The sequence below is a fragment of the Anser cygnoides genome, chromosome 3, assembly GCF_040182565.1.
Source record: "Anser cygnoides isolate HZ-2024a breed goose chromosome 3, Taihu_goose_T2T_genome, whole genome shotgun sequence".
NCBI classification, from domain to species: Eukaryota; Metazoa; Chordata; class Aves; order Anseriformes; family Anatidae; genus Anser; species Anser cygnoides.
In genome coordinates this window covers 53,909,703-53,925,220 of record NC_089875.1, presented here as the reverse complement: position 1 = coordinate 53,925,220, position 15,518 = coordinate 53,909,703, and the positions used below count along the sequence as shown (strand labels likewise).

The window sequence follows — 15,518 nt, the reverse complement described above, 5'->3', positions numbered from 1 at the left end:
TTAATTTGCTGAGCTACCTGGCATGACTTTAATACGTCTGGCAGGTTGGGGTGGTTTGGGTTTCTTTAATGATATTATGTTCTTTCCCTGTCACTACAAGGTATTTGTACAGTTGCATGCACATACAGTTTAGGAACTAGTTGAACTTTATCTGAGGTCACAGGAAGCTGTAGCAGAACAAGAAACTAAAGCTCACAAAGTTTCGCTGTAACATAAGGGGGATAGCACAGTTATCTGATTATTAACAGTACAGATTACAAAGAATGAATTAGTGTAGGTTAAAGTGTCTTAATTTTACTCTAAGTAAATGTTTCAATGGTTTTTAATCTCTTCCTAGAGTGCTCTAGATTACCATCTCCACAACACTGTCACTTGTACTTGTGAGAATGAGGTTTGGGTTTTTTCAGCATTCAACTCCTTTCTACGTGAATTTTCAGGAACTACTATGCAACCGCTAGTAGTCACCTTTTCCCAAGATCAGGTTAGTCCACTGGACTTGCTTCAGTGTCAGTTGAAATATAACGTCTCAGTAACATAACCTAGGAATTCTGAAAAGCCCATGAAGCATCATTACCAAGCTGTGATGGCTAGATTCAGGCTAGAAGTGAGATTACATTTGCAAGAGCTTACGTGCTAGTTCTCTGTTCACCTGAAAACAGTCTGAGTATGGCATTAGACTACTTCTGAATACATCAGGCATGTACATGGGGAAGAGAATAGAACTGGGCAGAGCTAGGAAAAACATCCGACTATAAAACCATCATCTTGCCACAGATTGCTACCAGCGGCTGGGGGGGACATTGTAAGCAGCAGCAGCTCCTCTTAAAGAGTAGCCTTTTCTCCTCAGAGAATCAAAACCTGGAGATCAACAAGCAGTTCTCTGAGCTGCTGAGGCTGTCTGAGCTGTCAGCCCCATTCACAGAAGCGAACCAGTCAGCAGAAGAGCTTGGTGACAAAGTTTACTATTAACTGCGGAACAGTTCCTCAGCACTGAAATAGTACGTTAGATCCATGAAGAGGTGCTGGGTACATTTTTCTACATAATTATAGTAGGAGGATTAGGTTAAATTTTAATTGTCACTCTTGCAGCAAACGTTTTTTCATTCCTTTATCAAAACAGGCTTTTTCACCCCCACTTTGAATACAATAAGTAAGCCTGAGAAGGTAAGTTCCCATTCATCTCACACACTTCATGGTTTTGGTACTTCAACTAAACTGCTAAAATGTAAATTGGCAGGCAAAATGCACCTATCAAACACACAGACTGAGTTATCAAGCCAAACGCACTGAAACAACAGGAACACGGTTACTTTTGCAACTTTAAATCAGTTTCTGTCTGCATAGATGACTACAGCTGTGAAACGCCTCGTTCTGTACGGCCCCGGACCCCCTTTACTGGGTGGAATGGCTGTTCAGTGTGCTGCTTCAGTTAAGCCCTAACTGTACCTTAAACTTCGTAGCCATCTTTTTCAAAATGTACCTGTTGGCAGCTGCAAATCTGAGGGTTTTTTTATTGGTGAACTATACAGCCTCTGACAGAACAGCCTCACTGTGTTACAGGCAGAGACCCAAGACCAAGCCAGGCAGTTGAATGCACCAAGAACCTAACGAGCTCTCAGAGCGCAACATACAGCAGAGCTACCCCCGGTGGGCAAGACTTAGGACACTCCTCCTGCCGGCAACCTTTCATTCTGCTTCAAGCCAGACAGCCGACAGGGGCCCCGTGCAAGTTCACAGCACGACCTGACCAGCAGGGAGTTTATGGCACAGGCGAGATTAGAATCCAGTTCCAGAAGCAAACAAAGCCTGCCGTAACTGTGAGAACGTATCTGCCTTATCTGTCTCATCCAACACACGCCTTCATAGTTTAACTGTAGAGAGCCTTCTGCACTACCTCACTCAGCACCAAAATGGGTCTATTCTAGCCAGTGAGGGTCGAAGGGAAAAAAAAAGTGATGGAAATACAGTATATATGAGGAAAACCAGAGAGCAATCCTATTATAACTAAAATTCTTTAAATTGTATTTTTTTAATAAATTAACATAAATCAAATTAAGACCAAATGGCAAAAAAATGGTTCAGATGGAACCTCATTAGAGTATCGTTTATAAAGACCCCAACTGTACAGACAGCTTCTAACTGCTTTTTCCATCAGATGAGATAAAGGACAACTTGTAGAAAGTGTTTTTCTTTGAAGATCTGCTAGACAGAGTTGTCATGAGACTAGCTGGTTGTAAAACTGCTAAGAGCACTAACAGTCAGGAGTCCTGATGTCCAGTTTTTGCAGGGGAACCTCTCTCTACTGGCCAGGGTCAGTCCCTGTTTTGCCAGCAAACCAGCCCTGCACGTGAAAACATATAAAAATGAAAGCATATAAAATGACACCTCCCTACGTCTCTGCAAAGATAACTTATATTCAGTCCAGCCAGCGCATAAGAGCTTGCGGATGACTTTCTTGCCAACTTCAAGCATCTGCCTGAAACAGAACTAGTAAAATGCTGTGAGATTCTCTTTCCTTCCCCATCCTAGCTTAATGGTAAGAACCACTGAAAGTTCAGCTCAAAAGAGGAAAGAAAAAAAAAAACAGATACTGTGTCCACCTAAATGAGTTTATTTACTCATAGCTAAGTAACAAAGTCGCCTTCTAAAGCCAGCAGGGACAGAAAAGATAGAGACGCCTGGCAGTAATAATGGTTGTGGCAAACCTTTTTCCAATCTAAGACCCTTCACACCTGGATCCATTTAGAAATTGCAAAAAGGAACCGAGGTACCGCGTGTGCCAACCTACTTTTCTCAGCCACCCTCGGGACCAGAGACGAGTGCTGCGGGAGGTCCTGCCGGCCTCGGCAGGGCGGTGGATCACCTCTGCTGGGAGTCTCATTCTTGTCTGCAGACGGGTGATGGCACCAGCCTGACAACGGTACAGATTTCGAGGTACTCGAACACAATACAATATAGAGGGATGTAAAAAGCAAAACGCACACCCTGAAACACTTTCTTCCAGTGGAGGGGTGGGGAAGAAAGCTTAACTGTCCTAGCTAAGGGGAACAGAAAGGGTCTTGAAAAGTACACAGCCCCAGCTGAGGAAATAATCTTAAGAGACTGTAATTCTGTACAGTCAGTGGGAAGGCAAAGATCTGTGCTAGCCTTAGACAACTTTTTTGCCACAGCTATACGCTCCACCAGGTAGCCCACTTCTGATCCCCCAGTGCCCACCCGTGACGCATTTCTTGGCATCACGCACATACTCTCTGCTACACATAAAACCAGGAGGATGAATCTCAGAAAACAAAGCAATTCCAACAGTTTGGGGTGCTCCACAGGTTTTGACAGAACAAGAACCTAACAGACCTAGACACACTCAGAAAGCAGAGCAAGCAAACCCCTCTCCTCACACCCACAGCACCCCCCTCCCTCCATTTCTGATTCTTTCAACCAAACCTAAACAAATTTAAAACAAAAAGATATATTTTTTTCCGTAAGTCTACTTCGAGTTGTGGAAGGCACCACGTTGACAGTATCACCTTTTCTCCCAGCTGGTGCTATATACGCCAGTCTTCAAGCTCCACGCAAGAAATGTGTTTTCCAGACAGGTAAAACAGGAGCACCAACCGATGGTAGCTGCCAATTCCTGTTGCACCCCCAAATACTTTTTAACACTCTGCCAACTGCACTTGAGTCAATGCTAGTATCGCGACCGTTCTCGACAGAAACCTCAACTGCATAGGCTTGAAAAATGCACTCCGTGCAGTTGCAGTTTCAGTCTTCCCTCCCCAGGGGAAACAAAATATGCAAGTACACATATTACTGTCGCTTTATAGTTGTGCTGCACTAAAAATGTCACTCCAGCCAAGAATGCACGGTCCCTTTTCAACTTTCCCAGTTAAAAGCAGGCAGGGCTGATGCACCAGGCCAGTCTGGGACGAAGGCAGAGGCAGCAGGAAGCGGGCTAATCTGCACGGCAGGAGCTGTGTCAGTTCGGTTACGCCAACAACTCCTGATGGAAATGGGACACCTAACAAGAAATTTTTTCTACCTACAGTTAAACCATTTCCTCTGAGGACACACATTCTACATGCAAAAGGATTTAGGGTTTTTGTTCTGTTTGTTTTGCTGCTGTAAATTGCAGCTACTCAGTAGCCAACGATAAAGCTTTGCTCACTAGGTGTAAAAACAAGAAGTTTCCACATTCGTAACCATCAGGATACCAGAGCAGCCCTAATGTGAGGGCTTTTCCTGGGGACCACTTTTCCTTGCTCTGAAGATGAGCGAGGTTTGGACCGAGCGTGTGACAAATTCTAGCAGGGCTGATAGCCCCGGATGAAGAGACCAGCGACTATCAGATGAACAACGTTTATTCATCCAGCAAGAAGCTGCCGCAGCTGTCACGCTTCCCACCAAGCCTTGTCACCAAGATAAATCAGAAGCCAAAGCGTTAGAAGCGTCAGCTGTGCTAATAAAATGGATTTACAGTGTTGATATAAACTCACGTTTTACTACAGATGTAACCATGTGGAAACAGTGCCCAGGACACGCACTGACGGGAAGCCCCCGACAGCTTTGGCGATTCCAGAAGCTGCCCTGGGGCAGCGGGTAAGGAGCTCTGCAGGAAGGAACGAGCAAATTGCTCAACGGAATAGGGACTCTACTCTCCTGCTTTCCAAAAACACTACGAAATGTGAAGACTCGCTGAAACCCCACTGATGTCAACAGAGCTGTTAAGGTTTTGACTAGAACAACAGAAATCTGCTCCCCCAAACCAACTTCAGCTGAACTCCACCGGAGACACACTGACAGACTTGGGGCCACCTAACTCAAGTTCCTCCCACTGCTCTAGTGCATTTTTCCTCAGATTAGCAAACATCTTCATCGTCCTATTAGCACTTAAATCATCAGCAGGGTGCTCATTTACAATGCAAAATGTTACCCTACCAAAGTTCTGCCTTTAATCTCGGTTATGCGTAGATCAAAACAAAACCAAAGACACAGGGACTGATCCTATCATCAACAGCAACACAACTAAAAATGCTCTTGAGCGTGTAGCAATATTTGGAGCAGTTTGAACATTCCTTTCAAAAGCTCATAGAATTAGGAAATAAATCCTGAATAAGCACCTCCAGAAACTGGAGAAAATAGTCAATGTATAAAAACTGAGAGCACAATAATACCACTTAATGAGAAAAAGATACATTTTAAGTTATAATTTCAGCTGCATTGATTGCATGTTAAAAAAAATGCCATAAGAATTCAGATTGATTTTAGATTTAAAATTTTAGATCCACATCTTCAGCCAGGTGTGAACCATTGCAACAGGTGAACCGTTTGTGGCTCCCTGTGACACAGATGGCGCATCTCGGGTGCCAGTCGGCACTGAAGATGTAAAGTTAGGCAGCATTAAACTCAGCACAGAAATCTTTCTACCAATTCCAGCGGGCTCTGAATCTGACAGGATGCTTTTTAATTAAGAATGGCATTATTGCTGGATTAAGGTATTAGGTATTGCAGTCCAAACAAGGGGCTTTAAAGCTGAATTATGAGTTTTTACAAAAAACAATCACTAAGTTAATATTTTTCCAGTTTCAGAGAGAACACAGAGGAGAACCTCACATGAATTCTGACACAGAAGAACTCAAGGGCAACAAAGACAAGAAAAAACAGGACACAAAGCAAAATCAGATAGGTACCTGCCAGAAACAACATGATTTTCCCAAGTAGCCCACTCAAATTTAATTGAAAACTGTATCACTCTCACCACGTTCCCCCAGAATGAGACAGATCGGCCACCACTAAGCAACGCAAGTTCAAACATCCACCTACTCTCTTTACTTTGTATTTAGTTTGCAGAGCTGAAATACAAGTGAAACGTAAGGGGATAAAATCTGCCAAGTAGACTAAAAGCCTTCCAGTCTGCTGGTGAAATACTTTTACGCAAACTTTTACCATGCCCTCAGCACAACAGAACCGTGAGCGCTGTTAAAAGCGTGCCGCCTGTAGTTCAGCACAGATATCTGGGGCGGGTTCTGAGGATACAGTCCCGCTCGGCTTCCTTCTTCCAAATACTACAACAGCAGCAAACACACCATTGGTTTTGTACTCCAAGAAAACTGGGGGTTTTTGTTTAAGGACTTAGCTGGTTCGTTTTTGGGTGCTGCTTAACAAGGATAAATAAATAAATATTGATGAGCTATCTGCTGCAAACAGACTCAAGCTGTATCTACAAGACTTCCACCGGCTTCAGCGGCAGACAGCAGAGTCAGGCTCGCGTAAAGCTCTCCCAGTCCTTGCTCAGTTTAGATCCTGTAAAAATAACAATAGCCTCAGATGACTGCAGTCGCCTGCTAATTTACAGACCAGAGGAGATACAGGACTCCTCCGCCCGTTCTCAGCACGGTTGCCGCCAGGACACTAAACTGGAAGGGTTTGGGCTTTGGTTTGTGCGTCCCATCCTGTCCCTCTTGCGGGACACCTGATGCATTGACTGCGGAGATACCAGCCCAGCTCCAGCTAGCGCCCTGCAAGCTCGGTCAGAGAAGTGCCTTGAACGAGCTGGCTTAATTCAAGAACTTGCTAAGCAGCTTTAAATAAATAAATAAAACGTGACAATGACCCAGACCGATTCGGACGGTTGGCACTGCAGCGGATACCATTCCTACTTCAGGAAACTATACTTCACGATAGCAGGAGCGGGTCCAGGGGCACGGAGCGACACTCCCGCTGCTGGCTGAACGCCCCCCGCCGTGCCTCTCACCGCCACCCGCCAAGTGCCTCCGTCGGAGCCGCGTCCGGCAGCGAGGCGCAGGAGGGAACCCTTCAGCCTCCCCGTCCCGGGGGGCTCCCGGCAGGCGCTGGCCGCGCACCGCCCGCGCACCGTCGACGGAGCGAGGCCCCGCCGCGCTCCCTCCCTCCCTCCCTCCCCGTGCAAGCCCCGGGCGCGCCCCCCACCGGCGCTGCGAGCCCCGGTGAGGCGGCGGGGACGCACCTGCGGCCGCCACTCGAACCGGGGAGGGAGCGCGGCCTCCTCCTCCTCGCCTCCTCCTCCTCGTCCCGCAGGCGGAGCTGGGGGGGGGGGGGGGGGGTGCGCACACCCACCCCCCCCCCCCCCCTCCCCGCCACCCCCGGCGGGGCCCGGCGAGCCGGGGCGGGCGGCGGCGGGGCCGGTCCCGGCGGGGAGGAGGGCGGGGCGGGAGGGGGCTGGGTGGCGGCTGCTGCTGCCGCTGCTGGTGCTGGTGCTGCCGCCACAGCGCTCGCCGCCTCCCCTCCCCCCCGGCGGGGGCTCCTCGCTGCAGCCTCTGTGCTCCGCTCTCGGTCATGTGACCCTAACGTAACCGGACAGGAAAAGCCGCCGCCGCCGCCGCCGCGCTGACTCCGTTGTTGCCGCCGCCGCCGCCGCCGCCGCTGCTGCCGCCGCCGCCGCCGGGAGCCGAGACCACGGCGGCGGCACCAGGCGCCTCGGCCGCCCGCGCCCCGCACCCGCAGGTGAGCGCTGCCCGCCCGCCCGCACGTGGGGCCCGGCCCCGCCGCACCGGGCCCGCACCGACGGCGGCGGCGGAGGGATGGGGGGGGGGGGGGGGGGGGGGAGGCGGTGGGGCCCTACCGAGCGCTGTGCGGGTTGGGGGGGGGGGGGGGGGGGGGCGCTGAGGGGGAACGGGCCGCGCCTGGCGCCGCCGCCTGACGAACCGGGCCGGGCCGGGCGGCTCCATCCGGGACACGGCCCCGGGATGGGCCCGAGGGGAGGGTGAGGGGTGAGGGGGGGGGGTAACGGGGGGAAGGTGGGGGGGAGGGGTGAGGGGGGGGGTGCCGGTGGCTCCCGCCGCGGGGCCGGGCCCGGCCGGTTGGGGCCCGCTCGCACGCGCCCGCCCTCCCGCCCCGCGCGGGGCGGCCCCCCCCGGCCGGCGGCATCCGGCGCGGGGAAGGAAGGGCGGGGGAGGGGAGGGAGGGAGGGAGGGGGGAGGGGGCGGCCCCGCCTGTCTCCGGCTCCTCGGCAGGGGCGGGCCCGGCCCCAGCGGCGGCGGCTGCCGCGGCGGTTCCCGTCTCGCGCGCGCTGCGTCTCGCGCCGTCGCCGTCCGTCCGTGCGCGTGGCGTGCGCGGGAAGGGGGGGGGGGAGCGAAGGGAGGGGGGGGGGGGGAGGTGGAGGAGAGGGGCGGGGCTCAGCCAGTGAGAGCGCCGCGCGGCCGCCCGGCCTTCCGCCCCGCCGGCCAATGGGAGCGCGCCGCCCGCTGTGTGCCACAGGGCGCGGGCGGCACGGGGACGGGGGGGGGGACGGGGGGGGGAGAGGGCGGCCCGCAGGCCACGCCCACGCGGCCGCCGGAGGCTGCCCCGCAGCGCGCGCGCGCACGGCGGGAGCGGGAGGGAGCGGGCGGGGCGCGCGCGCCGCGGGGGCCATTTGCCCTCGGCCCCGCGCCTGTAACGGCCGCGGCGCGTCACGGCGGGACGGGGCCGAGCCCAACGGCCGCAAACGGCCCGCGAGGGTCCGCATGGAGCCCCCCGCCGGGTTAAACGCCGATAAACGGGGCTTCTGGTACCGCTGACGGAGCCGGCGTGCCCCTCCGGGGGGGCAGGCGGGGTTCTGGCACGTTACTTTTCATAATCGTTAAACATGACTGTCCGGGCATCGATGAGGGAGGACCTGAAGGAAGCTAGAAACCGGTTTTTTTTTCCTATCAAGTGTATTGACCAAGAAAATAATCATCGCTACCTGGAACGGGCAGCCCTTCTTTCGCCCTCCAGCAGGCAGAAGTACTTCTAAACGTACTACCCTATGTGCAGTGCACCTTTGTCCTCTTTCCTAACAAGAAAAATAAAAGAATCATTCCTAACATACTAAAGAAACAATCAGTTTGTACTTCACCCAAAATCTTGGTAACTTCCTCTTAAACCCAAGGGAAAAAAAACTTTCTGTAATTCTGCCGCTGTTGATCCGTTTTCCACCACGTCTTCATTTTGTGTTTGTGGAGCATCTCCACTGTTCGGGGCACATGCTCCGTGCCCTGCGCCCAGTGTTTGCGTTGACCCGCGCCGTGCTGTTTCACCTGGCTGTGCGCAGAACTGCGTTAGTTACTGCGTGCTGTCACTTTGCCCACAGCTCTGTTTGTTTTGGTTAAGTTTATATCCACTTGTTGATTGTACCGGCCATATATGCATCCGTCCAACCATATGTAACTCTCCTAATGTGTTTCCCTGGCTATTTTTTTCCCAAAGTTGTCAATTCTTGCTTCCAAAGCTGCCCTCGAACCCTTGAGAGAAGGTTGCCACTCTGAGTACAATTGCCCTGCCGCACGCAGCCTGTAGGGGAATGCAGCAGGTGAGGCTGCACAAGTCCTGGTTTAGGCTGGCTGAGGTTGGTGCCACGTTTCACTGGTGCTTGCCCGGTGTTGCACGGGTTCCCATTGATGGATGGAGCCATACACATCACCCCCCGGCGTTCCTGCTTTGGGGGACAAAGTAGGAATTTCCCAGGAGAGAGCAAATCACTTGCACCTTTGTGAATCGCGTTGCGTGTCATGAAACAGCGGTCCTTGCCTGCGTGCGAGGTGTCATTGCTGTCGTAGTTTGGGGTTAACAGGTGTTACGGATGCAAGGCGTACAGATATTAGAGGAAAATAACTGTGGAGAGGGATCTACTGTTGCATCTGTATATCTACTGTTAAGTTTTACATGAAAGTCGTTTGCTTTTCAGAGTGTAAAAAAATGGATTTGGCCAACCATGGACTTATTCTGCTGCAGCAACTAAATGCTCAGAGAGAGTTTGGTTTCCTGTGTGACTGCACGGTTGCAATCGGTGATGTCTACTTCAAGGCACACAAGTCGGTCCTTGCTTCTTTCTCCAACTACTTCAAGATGCTCTTTGTTCATCAAACCAGGTAACTACGGAAAGGCTGACTTGACTGTTAAGATGTTGCTCAGTTAGCTGTGGTAGGGAGGTCTAGCAACGTCTTGAAACCTGAAATGTTCTTTTTGCTTCTTGCTGTGACGTAGTGAATGGTATCTGATCATATGTGCAGACTAGAATCTCAGTTTAAAAGTGTCAAAGTTGAACATGAAGTCCATTAACATTAATGTTATAATTCAGTGAATATTCTTCATCCTTAAAAAGTATAGGACGCCTGGAATTGAGTATTTAAAGGCTTCTGTCTTCACCGTTGCACTTCTCTTCCTCCACTCCCTATATTCTACGCAGTCTTGGCAGTATTCTTGACATTGCCATAACATTATAAGCAACCCAGTAAGTATCTACTAGGAGATTTTGAGAAATGGACATGTAAAATAGGGTAGTATGTTTCATGGTTTTCTTTAAATCAGTTAAATAATAAATAAATATAAAATAAGGGTTGAGTTGAGTTTTGGGGGCAGGAGGGGCTGTTTTGTTGGCTCGTTTGTTTCTTTCTTTTTGGGGGGGGAGGGGACAGCTGAACAGAGAAGGCATTAACAAGATGAGTTATGAGACTGTTTTAAAGATTTTTGAGGAATTCTCTTTTTCCCGATTATTTGAACTGTATCAAAAAGTTTAAGTGAGCAAAACTCTTGGCTCTGGCTAATAGTCTTTGTCCAAAGGTAAATAAACATCAAGGAGAGAAGTACGTTGCACTTCTGAGACAGAACTGTAGCAGGTGTATCAGTCTTGATGCTCTGTCAGGAGCATACAGTCATCTTTGGAGGACAGCACTGCACAGTTTATTTTGAGTAATACAGCTGAGTTCAGACGCAGTCAGAGGGAGCTCAAGAGGGGTACACCTCAAGAAAAGAAAGAATTGGCTATAATTTCCTCCTCAGCTTGGTAGCCTGCCGTGGTCAGAGCGTTCAGACCGCAGTGCAGTCATGTCCACTTCTGGATTTGTCTTTTATTTAACATATGCTTAATGTAAGAGCTGTGAATAACTGAAAAACAATCAGAATCCCAGATCCTCTCCTTTTGCAAAGCGGCCTAACCGAGATATTCCTGATTTCCTTTCTTGTTCTGTGAACCTCACCTTTCCATCTTCACAGAGATCCAGCTGGAGGGTTAGGGGGTGTTTCAGTCCAGAGCATCCTAATGGGTGATGGATGCAGAGAGCGTGATCCAGCTGGAGGATGTTGGTTTCAACCCGTTGGTGTTGGTTTCAATCCCGTTAGGCTGAAGAGGGCATCGCAACCAATGTGCCTCACTTAATTGAACACTAACCAGGGGACTGTTAGCGCTGACCGAGCATACTGCTGGCGCTACCTTTCCTTCCTCCCTGTTCGGGAAAGAAGCTACTGTTCTCTTGATAAAGAGTCTGGCCTTCACGGGTTGGATGTGCTCGGGCTACACCTTTTTCATCAGATCCTCAGGGAATTGACACCCTGTCCTGCATGTTTCTGGGTCATAGTGCAGCTCAGAGGAGGTGATACCACACGTTGGCAGAACTGTTACTGTAAACACTAGTAAGACGTAGAAGCCAAACAGGTAAGTGCCAGATGAGTTTTAGGTGTTTTCAGGGCCAAGAACTGAGAAAAGTTTAAAGGGCTGTGAATTCATACTCCAGTGCTAGCAAGTCTTAATTTGGCTGCAGACATGTTTGAATCCAATTTAAAAAAGGGGGGGGAAATATCTTCAGAATTTATGAAATATATTGATGTCTGTGACATCAAGTCTGTCATACAACAGCAATTTAGAAAGGTGCATATTGCTTTGGGACAGCTTTATCTTTATCTAGATCTGGTTGAAAACATTTCCCTTATCTGTTACTGATCATTTTGTTTCACCTTGCAGTGAATGTGTCCGTTTGAAAGCGACTGACATACAGCCAGATATCTTCAGTTATCTCTTGCATCTGATGTACACCGGGAAGATGGCACCGCAACTCATTGACCCAGTTCGACTAGAACAAGGAATAAAGTTTCTGCATGCCTATCCACTCATTCAGGAGGCCAGCCTTGCGAGTCAGGGAACTTTTTCTCACCCGGATCAAGTGTTTCCATTAGCATCTTCATTATATGGCATTCAGATTGCAGATCACCAGATAAGACATCCCACTAAGGTTACATCAGCAACTGACAAACTCGGGAGAGAACCAAGGCCACAGACTTCACGGATGACCCAAGAGCAGGTTTCGGAAGGCTCACAGCTCTCGCAGTTAGCTACAACTATGCCACAAGTGACCCGGACAAATATGACCACTTCTGACCCCTTGCCATCATCTTTATCCCCAGAATTGGTATCCGCTGCTGGTAATAATTCACCTGCAGGAGAAGAGGCCAACATGGAAGCATCTTCTTCGGATGAACAGCCTACTTCACTCACAATAGCACACGTCAAGCCAAGCATTATGAAAAGGAACGGGAGCTTCCCAAAATACTATGCCTGCCACCTCTGCGGTCGACGGTTCAACTTGCGCAGTAGTTTGCGTGAGCACCTGCAGATCCACACAGGAGTTCCCTTCACATCGAGCCAGCAGGGAGAAAGTAATATTTCTTTGTCTCTCTGTAACAACACAGCTGAAAAAGATGCCATGGAAGTGCCTGAAGCCGGGATGATTAGTGACAGTGAGCTGCAGCAGATCTCAGACTCTCCAATAATTGATGGGCAGCAGCAATCAGAGACACCGCCCCCCTCGGATATCGCAGACATAGACAACTTGGAGCAGGCAGATCAAGAGAGGGAAGTAAAAAGACGGAAATACGAATGTTCCATCTGTGGGCGCAAATTTATTCAGAAAAGCCACTGGAGGGAGCACATGTACATACACACTGGCAAACCCTTCAAGTGCAGCACTTGTGACAAAAGCTTTTGTAGGGCTAACCAGGCTGCCAGACATGTGTGCCTAAACCAGAGCATGGACACGTACACGATGGTGGACAAACAGACTCTGGAACTCTGTACTTTTGAGGAAGGCAGTCAAATGGACAACATGCTAGTACAGACCAACAAGCCCTACAAATGTAACTTGTGTGACAAAACATTTTCAACTCCCAATGAAGTAGTCAAACATTCGTGCCAAAATCAAAACTCTGTCTTTACGCTAGAAGAAGATCGCTCCATTCTGCTAGGTGGTGGGGACGCAGAAGCCACAGAGACTGATAACGCAGTGTTAGCCTCCATCAAAAAGGAGCAGGAAGCAGTGTTGTTAGACTGAATGTGAAACCTATATCAATTTTTTAAAGTTTCTTTACTCATTTTTATTAAATCAACCCTCCCTCCCCCCCCCCTCCACCTCACTTACCCCTGCCATCTTTTCCACCAGCCTCCTTCCCACCCGTTGTCTTCAGCAACCAGAACTGTACTGGCACATTAGGAAATGGGACGTTGCCTCTCCCACCGAAACAAACAAAAAGCTCTCGCGTCGATCCGCAACATAATTGATTTTAATACAAAGGAACATGTGAAAAATAATCCAGCTAACTAAGTCGATAGTATTAGTTAATCCAAATTTAATAGATTTTAAACAAAATTTAGATTGCTTAAAAGTGTATTTAGATACGATGATGAACGTAATGAGAAACAGAGTATCAGTTTGGTAAGCAAAGAGTATATATATAGTTTCCCCGGTAAAAGGCATTTTGAGAAAATCTGGCAAATTTAACACCATGCTTTTTAGAACTCCACATGCAAGTTGATTAAGATTATATCTTGAAACCCTCAGACTTTTTTCTCAATGAACGCAAAAATTGTTCATTGAGTTAAAAATCGCTGCGGGTATTGGGTTTCTTTTAGCCTTACGTTTTCCTTCAAGTATGCCTTTGGGTATCTGTTTCAGGTAGCATGATTGATTCAAGCAAAGGAGCTACGAAGTCAAATTTTGACTTAAGTAGCTGAAATAATAATGTGATGGCAATCTTTATATATATATATATATAAAAGTACTGTATATGTATAAAGATTTATATATATATGGAAAGTGTTTGTGTGTATATTTGATACAGGTAAATAAATGCACACATCCTTTTTAAGCAACTGGCCGTCTGCTCTCAGATTCAGCCCAGAAAGTATTTTAGTTGTTTGACAAGACTAGTTATTGCACAGGTTATTTTGAATCAAATTTAAAAATGTCCTCAGCTGTGTGCATTTTTATTCGCCTGTAGAACAGAAGCTGTTAGGTAAGTGTTGTCACCCAAGATGCAAAGGAAACTGGAGAAGTGACATCCTGGTGAGCACAGTACCATCATCGGTGCAGCACATGCATGTGTTGTTAGCTATAGTTTCGAGTCATTCTGGATGAAAGGAGAGGGAAAAACTGTATTTATTGCCTTACTCAGGCAAGGAATGCCCGTGGTTTCATTTGGTCTAATTGCATGAGTTAAGATGAAGAAAAAGTGGTGCAGAGCCATTCTAGCAACAGGGGATCATGGTTGTTTTAAAGCGAATCTGTAGTGTCGACTGGCAAATTCTGCTCTTTGAGAGTCCCTTTATTTTCAAAGCCAAGACAAAGTCTGCAAAAACTGAAAGGATGAATTCTGTAGTTTTAGTTACTGCTGATGATAGCACTGCATCTTTGTGTTAAAAAATCAAGTTGCTGATTCTTATTATTTTATATTAAAGTGCCCGGATTTTTTGCTGGTAGCCTCAAAACCTAAACTGACAGCAAGAAGGAAGCCCGCCTAGCAATTACTGGGCCGCCTTCTGGCATAAAGGACAGAATTAAGTGCCCCATCGTAAATGGAGACACTGGGTGTTCGGGGGGGAGGGGTGGGAGAGGGCAAGTCACAAACCACAGCTCTTCTCTGTGTATACATTTAAACTGAATATCATCTTTTTGTGTATAGTTAAGTTCTCAGATTTGTAAGTTTTTATACATCATTTCATTGAATAAAAACTGAATTAAATGGGATATGATTTATTGAGTTGCAGGTGAAAGGTTATTGGTTCTTTCGATCTTGCTGAAAGAATTCGTACTGGGTCAGTTTAAAAGCCAAGCAATGTATTCTGTATATCAGACTAAAACCTCCTTCATGCATATGAACAAATAGCTTACTAAAGCCTAAAACAGTGAATTTAGCACAAAGGGTCCCTACCTATTCATATCTCAAGTTTTTTATTATAATGTGACAATTATTGTAAAGTTTATTGTAAATGGCGTTGAGTTTATTATGTCTTCTATTAGCCTAGTAGGTCTAAAATCATTTGATTTTACATCAAGGTATAAAAGTATTTTGAGGTAAAAATACAACATCTTACACAATTATTTTAGTGTTGCCCATTTTAAAACTTTTTTTAGGATCTTTATCTACCAATGTAATTTCTTTAAATGTGTTTTTTGTTTCATCTCACTTACTCTGAAATGCTCTCAGAGCAGGGGGGAGAAAAAAAAAAAAAAAGAATAAATCTTTCCTTATTGAGGATATGGTCAGGGTTTTGAGGTAGCTGTGGTTTATGGGATAGTCACAAGTTCATTTCCAAAATGACTACTACTGCTGAGTGTTGCCACCTCAGCTGTTAGTTACTACATATTCAGATGATCTTTCAAGAGCTCCAGGTCAGCTCCTATGCAAAGTACAAGGGTTTAGCTCAACTCCCCCAGGGGCAAGTTGTAGCAGGAATAGATGCACGGCCACACCATTTTTTG

General features: G+C 47.9%; 2 protein-coding genes across 2 annotated transcripts in view; one reads left to right on the top strand and one right to left on the bottom strand.

Moving 5' to 3' along the window:
* Positions 1-7,002, bottom strand: part of CCDC170 (coiled-coil domain containing 170) — an 88,578-nt gene extending 81,576 nt beyond the window's left edge. The window contains exon 1 of the mRNA XM_048076903.2: positions 6,980-7,002. The gene's annotated coding sequence lies outside the window, so the exon portion shown is untranslated. The remainder of the gene's footprint in view (positions 1-6,979) is intronic.
* Positions 7,003-7,155: 153 nt separating this feature from the next.
* Positions 7,156-14,788, top strand: ZBTB2 (zinc finger and BTB domain containing 2). The gene is made up of 3 exons (XM_066994196.1): positions 7,156-7,476; positions 9,677-9,860; positions 11,729-14,788. Exons 2-3 carry the CDS (start codon positions 9,688-9,690, stop codon positions 13,089-13,091), a joined length of 1,536 nt encoding a protein of 511 aa, XP_066850297.1. The 5' UTR covers positions 7,156-7,476; positions 9,677-9,687; the 3' UTR covers positions 13,092-14,788.
* The last annotated feature ends 730 nt before the right edge of the window (positions 14,789-15,518 follow it).

Coding starts and splice junctions, on each gene's coding strand:
- ZBTB2 (XM_066994196.1), top strand. CDS start 9,688: ATGGATTTGGCCAACCATGGACTTATTCTGCTGCAGCAACTAAATGCT. Junction 9,861..11,728: donor CTCTTTGTTCATCAAACCAG/GTAACTACGGAA, acceptor TTCACCTTGCAG/TGAATGTGTCCGTTTGAAAG.